This window comes from Oncorhynchus gorbuscha, linkage group LG07 (assembly GCF_021184085.1).
Source record: "Oncorhynchus gorbuscha isolate QuinsamMale2020 ecotype Even-year linkage group LG07, OgorEven_v1.0, whole genome shotgun sequence".
Taxonomy (NCBI): Eukaryota; Metazoa; Chordata; class Actinopteri; order Salmoniformes; family Salmonidae; genus Oncorhynchus; species Oncorhynchus gorbuscha.
In genome coordinates, this window is record NC_060179.1 from 66869365 (window position 1) to 66877446 (window position 8082).

The window sequence follows — 8082 nt, forward strand, 5'->3', positions numbered from 1 at the left end:
CCGGATGTCTTAATGCTGCCGACATGACTCTACATCTTTGTCTCTAACGTGGTCAATATATCATATTTCCTGTCGAAGTCCACCAGGTAGCAGATTTGAGCTACTCTATGGCGCAGCCGTATCATCCGAGAGAAGTGGAGCGTTGTAACCACATGTTTGTGTTGTAACTTCTTGTTGAGATCAAACAGGCTGAGGGATACAAATGTAACAATTGTTTCCAACACATGTAACAATTTCGCCGGTTAAAACTTAACCATGAATAGAAGAGTATTATAAACCATTAAACATACGAAGTCTTACAAATTATGTATTTGCTGTATGTTTCTAGCATATTTATTTATTCTATTTTGGGGTGGGGGCAAGCTTGCTTATTGCTATTGGTCAATGGTGCACATTTTTTCTGACTCAGTGGTGTTTCCTGATGTCATGCTGCTCACGAGTAGGAGGCTGTGCTTTTTTTGAGGAGGTTGAGTGCGAAATAAAACTCTGGAAAAGATTCAGGAAAGGAACTTCAAATCATACGGGTTGGAAACATTTTCTCCTATAGGATTTATTGCTTGGGGAATTCATTTATGCACAGTGGGGGATTGACATCAAGTTGTCTGCTTCGTTCTTTATAGAAAGGCTACACTTTTTCCAGCCATGGAAACACTACAGAAGATAAGGGACAGTTCTTGTGAAATTCCAGTTGATGTCAGATTTAGGAAACGAATAGTTTGGCAAAACTTGGATTAGCTGGTCGCTGGACGGTTCCATTGGCGATACCACAAGGCGATGCCTCCCCAGGGCGATGGAGAATATAAACCTGTAGCAGTGTCGGCGGCGGTCCCACCGGTTCCCCCTCGGAGGGTTCGGAGCAGAGAGTCGTTTTCGGGCTCCAAGTGTCGGTCCGGTGGCGTAGAGCGCAAAGTGAAGTGTGTGCTTGTCGGTGACGGGGCAGTTGGGAAAACGAGCTTGATTGTCAGCTACACCACAAATGGATATCCAACTGAATATGTCCCAACTGCTTTTGATAATTTTGCAGGTAACTTGACAAATATGTGCATTTTTTAAATAAATTGGCTATTAGGACTTATTATTCGTATTTTTGGGCTATGCAAGTTCTTGTTTTTATCGTGCGGTTTTAACGGGCCATTTATGTGAATTCATGAGTAGCCTACACTGAGTGTACAAAACATTAGGAACACCTTCCCAATATTGAGTTGAACCGACTTTTGCCCTCAGAACAGCGTTCCACAGGGGTGCTGGCCCATGTTGACTCCAATGCTTCCCACAGTTGTGTCAAGTTGGCTGGATGTCTTTCTGGTGGTAGACTATTCTTATACACACAAAAACAGTTGAGTGTGAAAAACCCAGCAGCAACTTGCAGTTCTTGACACACTCAAACCGGTGTGCCTGGCCCGTACTAACATACCCAGTTCAAAGGCACTTAAATCTTGTCTTTTTCATTTAGTCTTTGAATGGCAATACATACACAATGTTTCAAAGCTTAAAAATCCTTCTTTAACCTGTTTCCTCCTCTTCATCTACACTGATTGAAGTGGATTTAACAGGTGACATCAATAAGGGATCATAGCTTTCACCTGGTTAGTATTTATTGAAGGAGGTATTCCTAATATTTTGTACACTCAGTGTATATTTTAAACTCAGACTGACAAAACATTTATATTCAGCTTTAGTAAAAATGTTGCCAATTTTCTTCTGCCATACATTGGCGGCAACAGGAAGACTATGGTAATTATTATACTCAACACTATTCAGTCCGTAACAGTATATAATGCCATTTTGGTTACTAATTTATTTTTTATATTGGCTGATTTAAATGTATAATTTTTTTTTTTCAGCGGTCGTGGCAGTTGATGGCAAGCCTGTAAAACTGCAGCTTTGTGACACAGCTGGCCAGGTTTGTAATTAAAATACACATATACGACAGTTTGATATTATCTCAACTATCCTGGAAGTGTGGAGGATTGGTTAAAAACATACAAGTTGACCTTTTTTCTGTTCCTAGAATTTCTCAAACTTGTTCTAACCCCTATGCATTACTAGACTAGCATATGTAAAGAATGAGGTAAAATGTAGTCTAATGTAGGGGAGTGAAGTGATCTGTCTAAATTGATGTGCTCCAGCAGTGTTTTTGTCATGATTCTGCACCAAAAATGAGGTTACTCAGATAAACGCTGTCTCCCCCACATGGGAGGGGGTAACCGGCTTGGGGGGATTACAGATAGGAAACCTTATAATTGTAATGAATTGAATCTGAGCCTGGAAAGGAAACGTAAGCTTCGGCACAGCTGGGGCTGGTCAGAGGAAACGCGAGATGGGTCTGTTTCTGAGGAGCAGAGCAGGCTGGAGAGAGTCAACAGTGGAAAACAGCCCTGGAAAGCAGACCAAGAGGGATCTAGAGCGGTTCTGTCTAGACACAGGCTGTGCTCTGTGAGTTCATCGGGTTCTGCTTCGTCTCTTTGGAAAGCAAGGAGAGAGGTTCTGAGAGGATAGGCTTTTCATTAGACACCAAGACAATGCAAGCAATATTGTTTGCAAGGTGTTTGGAGCTTTATACAAGACAATGCAAACAATATAGTAGTTATAACTTCGTTAGGCCTATTACATAGTTAGACTTAGCATACATTGACAAATAATCAAGATGACATTTGCGCTTGCATGCCATGGATAATTAGCTCTCATGTGACAGCCCAAAATAATAATTGTGAAAGCACATGCACCAGCACCCCCCATGCAAATGTGAGAAAATGGTTGAGCCAATTAATCAAAATAATATTAATGAGCTTGTCACCGATGTCACCCAGCTCCCCTCTTCATAACAGAGTCCATGTATTTAGCATACTAAACATGCAGAAGATTTCCTGAATACCAACTGCAGTGTCCTTCACTGTTTATGTTGTTGACCTCATTGAGTTCCTGAGGATGGAAATACACTATTAAAATCTCTTCCAGGAAGCAATGGGTACACACAAGCTGGGTGTATCAGAGAAACAGATGAAAGCGCGAGAGAGCAGGGAACGCATGCTTTGTCAATAAACAGCAAAATATAATCTCAGTGGAATGCCATGGTTATCTTTCCTCCAGTTGAAATCACAGTAGAACTAGATGTTTTGGAGATATGCAAATGTAATCTGAATGTTGCGTAATATGTTTGCCAGATAAAAGGACTAAACACACATTAGCGAAGATAAGCACCCATATTGGCGTCAGTGCAATGGCCCATGGGTTAGATGCTTACCGCTGTAAATCCCCTGCAATGCTGTGCTGCCACTAATACATGATATAAATTATGTCACCGCTCCACTCCATCTATTTAGCTGGTGAAAATGACATATCTCTATACTTATACTTAGAGTTTGGCAGTGGGGTAGTGGTTGGCTGTGCCAACTGCAAATCATAAATGCTTTGCTCCTGTACCCTCTCAACAGCCTCATCACACTTTCTCTTTCACATGATTTAGCTGCATGATCATCATCACAAATTCCTTTTGGGAGTCAAAAGTGTGGACTATGGTGCAGGTCATTATTTAAATCTATAATAGACATGTTCTAGCAATTTAACAATGCTCGCTCTCTTCTCCAATTTAGCTGTTGGCAGTTTTTTTTATTTAGCATTCAAGATATGCTGGTCGGAATAAACAGTGCCTTCAACAATACATTACGCAATGGTATGTCAGTCACCAACATTGGAGGAGATTAAAATCAACTACAGGCTATGCTGAAAGTGCTGTCCCCAGTCAGAAGAACTATGGCATGTAAACAGAACACTTTCACTCTAACAGAAACCGATAGAAGTGTCATGTGTTGTCAGGCTGTGGACATGGATTGTGTTTCCTGCCTGCCAGGGAGACTATGTCATGAGGCAGAGGCACCACTAGTTACAGCCATGCACATGGTGACATCTTAGCCAATAAGAGCAGGATTTTCCTTCTCTTAGTTATGGCTATGCCCTTTCCATTCCTGCACTCAAATACCTTTTCACAAGGAGGAATATTGTGTTGAGCATGGCCATTCTTGGTTCTACTAGTTATCAGGTCGTGTCATGAACCCCCCTCTCCTCTCCTCTTCCCGCAGGATGAGTTTGACAAACTGCGTCCACTCTGCTACACCAACGCAGACATCTTCCTGCTGTGCTTCAGTGTTGTCAGCCCTTCTTCTTTTCAGAATGTCACAGAGAAATGGGTGCCAGAGATTCGCCGGCACTGCCCGCAGGCGCCGGTGGTTCTGGTGGGAACCCAGTCAGACCTGCGGGAGGACGTCAAGGTTCTGATCGAGCTGGCAAAGTACAAAGAGAGGCCAGTGGAGCCCCAGGAGGCCCAGCAGTGTGCCGAGGACATGAGGGCCGTGTCATACATGGAGTGCTCCTCACTCACCCAGAAGAACCTCAAAGAGGTGTTTGACGCAGCCATCGTGGCCAGCATCCAGCACTCCGACAGTCAGCAGCAGCATCGACTGAAAAAACGGACCCCAGATAAGATGAAGAAGCTTTCTAGGTCGTGCTGGAAGAAGTACTGTTGTGTGGCCTAGCCTCTGTCTGCACGTGCGACAGTAGGGACGCATGGGTGCCAATTCTGGTTCCATGTCAGCACGTTAAGAGTTCAGGACAGTAAGGAAAACAGCGACTGGAATATGGGCGAAGGTCTGGTCTGGAGTATCTGAGATATGTGAAGGTTAGGCCTCACTGACCTTGTGCTATTTTTGCTTTACCAACGTGAACTGCAATGGAGACAGATCTGACTTCCCTCAAAGTGCTGATGATAAGACTACAAATTGACTTTCCCCTGTGTTATATACATGATCCTGAAGGACACACAACTTCCAATAGACAACTGTGAAAGATCAAACCCTCTTGATAACTAGGAGGGTCTATGTTGTTGTTTTATTGACCTGGTTTACTCTGACCTTTCCCATGGTAAGTGTATGTAAACTCAGATTAATTTGGCATATAACATTGAGTCAACTTCCCGACGTGGGATTTACCGTCCCTTTGATTTAGTAGTTCCTATGTTAAAAGAAAAATGCAGTGCTGTAATCAGATAATTTGAGGAGAGTACTGTGTAACTTTCATTGTTTTCATTCTGGTTCTTCTTTAGCTTGTCGTCTAATGTACAAACCACTCAAACACTGTTTTTCAGAATTTATAACTGGTATTTACATTAGGACATGGGTTCTGTCCAAGCTCACATGAGGTTCAGTCTCTAGCTATGTGCTGGAATTCTAACTGGACCTGTTGAGCTTTGGTTTACTTGACCATAACACCACCGAGGAGTTGTAAACAAATATCGCCATGGCAACATTTAAAGGGCTCCTTATGGGCTTCAAATGCATGTGTAACATGTCCACTGTTTGATTTATGTGTCGGAAGGTATGTTTAGGTCTACTGTGAGGAGGGGACAAATTGCGTTTTTTAATGTCTATTCTAGGAGTTTAAAAGTGGAAGAGCAATATTTCATTTTAAATTACATACAGAATGTCAACCTAATACAACTCGTTTGTCTATCAATCGTTTACTGTCCAAGTTGTACACAATATAAGTGAGTCAACATTTCTTTGTTAAATTCTTGAAAGTCTTTTAAACTTTTACCAAGAGTCACACAAATGTACTAATACTCTTTTGGGTTGTTTATTAGTTTTGAAGTGCGATGTTAAGCATTATATTATAGCAATGAATGATGATCTCCTCCAAAAATGAAATCAACTTTTTCAACATAACATTTCAATGCAATATGTCGTTACTGTGAACCATGAATTATATGTATACTCACTGCAATCTTTTATTTGCCGCATGAATGTCCAACTGAGAACTGTACAGCAACCAGACCTGTGGACTATAGTGCATAATTAATTGTATATGAAGAGGCAGTTTAGATAGTTAGATTACACTGAATCAAGAGCAGGTCTAATGGACAACACATTTAATGTGTACCCCTGTTGTACCCCCCCCCCCCCCTCCCCTCTATTCTGCACAGTTTCCTTTACTCTGGGGTTTTACAATGTCTGTTGTGGTATCATGTTTGATTTAAATCATGATAGCAAAAATATATATCTGATTGAATGGGCCTAATGGCCTATGTAATGCTATTTTTGTTTGATTATGTGTGCATTGGAATCCTGATAGAAGAAGGGTTAAATAGGAAAATAGGTCATGGATCAAACTATTAGACACTCCTGGTTACCAGATTCCCGGGAAGTTCAGACCATTTGGAGAGAATAGGGTGATGTCAGCAAAATAATACAAACCTAGGTATTCAGATTTCCTTAGATAAAACACCACAGGCAGAAACATCCCCAGACGACTAGGCCAAAATAATACAGAGATAATAGAGGGCTGACTGCAGCTGAGTCAATGTTAACTGATCTTAACTACCATACTCTGCTATCTGTTATTAATGACTATGAGCCAATCAAGTCATTTAGTATCTTTCTGCAACCAATACCCTGGAAAGAGCGTGTTTACTATCCTGAGCAAGCTTAACAGCACCATCATATTGGAACTGGTTGAAAAAAGGTTGTCAATACCTATATTCCATATCACTGGGATGTCTGTCTCTGTAAATACCGTGTTCTGATTTAGGTAGGCCCATAGATATGACATTATTTGAATTTCAAAATGTTAACCGTCACTTCTTTCAGTGATATTGTGTTTCAAGCCTTGTAATAGCTCTCCCAGTAGAATGCCAAACTAATCCTTGGGGTAAATGATAGTTACCTGCATGATCATGTTAACCTCCTTAGATGACCTGGATGTGTCACCTGTGGATGTGTGATGGACCTCTGAAAGTGAATTATGATTGAAGACGGAGAGAATGGAGAAGTTAATGTTTCACTGGATCACTTAGTAGACCATGTTGCATCAGCAGTCAGTTAAATGTTTATCATCACATACACCATGAATTTACATAAATAATAACGTACAGCAATGTATCTACTCGTTACGAAATACTAGTTATTTCCTGAAAAGGAAAATACAGGGACATGGGTGAAATTGAAATGTGACATAAATGCTTTAAATAGGATGGGCCTTTGGATGTGATGTGGGTATGCGGTAAGTGTTAGTGGACAGTGGTGCACATACCTTTGGACAGTTGTCTTTTTCTAGGTCATTTTGAATGTTGGCTTCTTCATAGCGTCATAGAATTTTCAAACTGTATTGTGTATTGTAACAGTATTGTGTCGATTATTTTCTCAACACAAATTCATTTAACAATGATGCCATTCTTCAAATGAGTATCTTTGTAACAGTGCACATCACATGGTGTACTATATATACTCTTTTGAGTTTCCAAGCTATGACTTCCAGCAAACATGGAGGTTCCATGATCTATGTTCAGGGCCCTGTGGGGGATGGGGTTGTGGTGAAATAACAGCTCGCATTCAGTGTAATGTCAGAACAAAGACCTGTTTGTCTGTAGTTTGATACCTTTGGAAAATAAAGAATATTTGGTATACAATCTGGGTTTTGTGTTTGTTACATTGGAATGGACTTGTTAGGGTTTTGTATCTGAAACTCTTTTCCTTTGTGATATTTGTAATTACCTATTTATTACAAATTAATGCTTGATTGACTGAACAACTATGGCTCAATACTGGATAGTGTAATTATGTCAACTGTATTAACATAATCCGAATACAGTCAATATTGTAAAAATGTACTTGAATATGGAGAGTTTATGCAGCTGAAATTGAAATATGAAATTAAATGTTGATATGGAAAGCCTCTTATGCTTTCACTTGCAGTCACAGCTATGAGCCATTAGGCCAATCTGGAGTCTTTACCAGTCACTCAAACGTTCTATTAGGCTGACAGCCTGCTCTATTCTCTCAGCCAGAAGCTGGCCCTGCTTAATGACTGACATTTTCAGGCCACTTTTCTGTGTGTGTTGGTGGTGCAATATGTAGAGCTCTTGCTCAACCATAGAGACCCACATGACAAATAACCGCCCCAACTGAGACCAGAATAAATGTGAGAGATGTCTAGATGGTACAGATCAGGGCCGGCCCGCTCATTAGGCAGGATTAGGCGGCTGCCAATGGTGGCAGATTGAGGAGGGCTGCATTTTCTAAACTAAACTGACCA

At 41.0% G+C, this 8082-nt stretch overlaps 1 protein-coding gene across 1 annotated transcript; it reads left to right on the forward strand.

The window, feature by feature from the left end:
* Window positions 1–398: 398 nt before the first annotated feature.
* Window positions 399–7450, forward strand: LOC124040255 (rho-related GTP-binding protein RhoU-like). The gene is made up of 3 exons (XM_046357255.1): window positions 399–1024; window positions 1845–1903; window positions 4080–7450. The coding sequence occupies exons 1-3, from the start codon at window positions 775–777 to the stop codon at window positions 4530–4532; spliced, it is 762 nt and encodes a 253-aa protein (XP_046213211.1). The 5' UTR covers window positions 399–774; the 3' UTR covers window positions 4533–7450.
* Window positions 7451–8082: the final 632 nt, after the last annotated feature.

What these genes read in the sequence shown, in the direction of transcription:
- LOC124040255 (XM_046357255.1), top strand. Translation starts at nt 775, where the DNA reads ATGCCTCCCCAGGGCGATGGAGAATATAAACCTGTAGCAGTGTCGGCG. An exon ending in TGCTTTTGATAATTTTGCAG is followed by an intron (nt 1,025 to 1,844) that starts GTAACTTGACAA and finishes TTTTTTTTTCAG; the next exon opens with CGGTCGTGGCAGTTGATGGC. An exon ending in TTTGTGACACAGCTGGCCAG is followed by an intron (nt 1,904 to 4,079) that starts GTTTGTAATTAA and finishes CTCTTCCCGCAG; the next exon opens with GATGAGTTTGACAAACTGCG.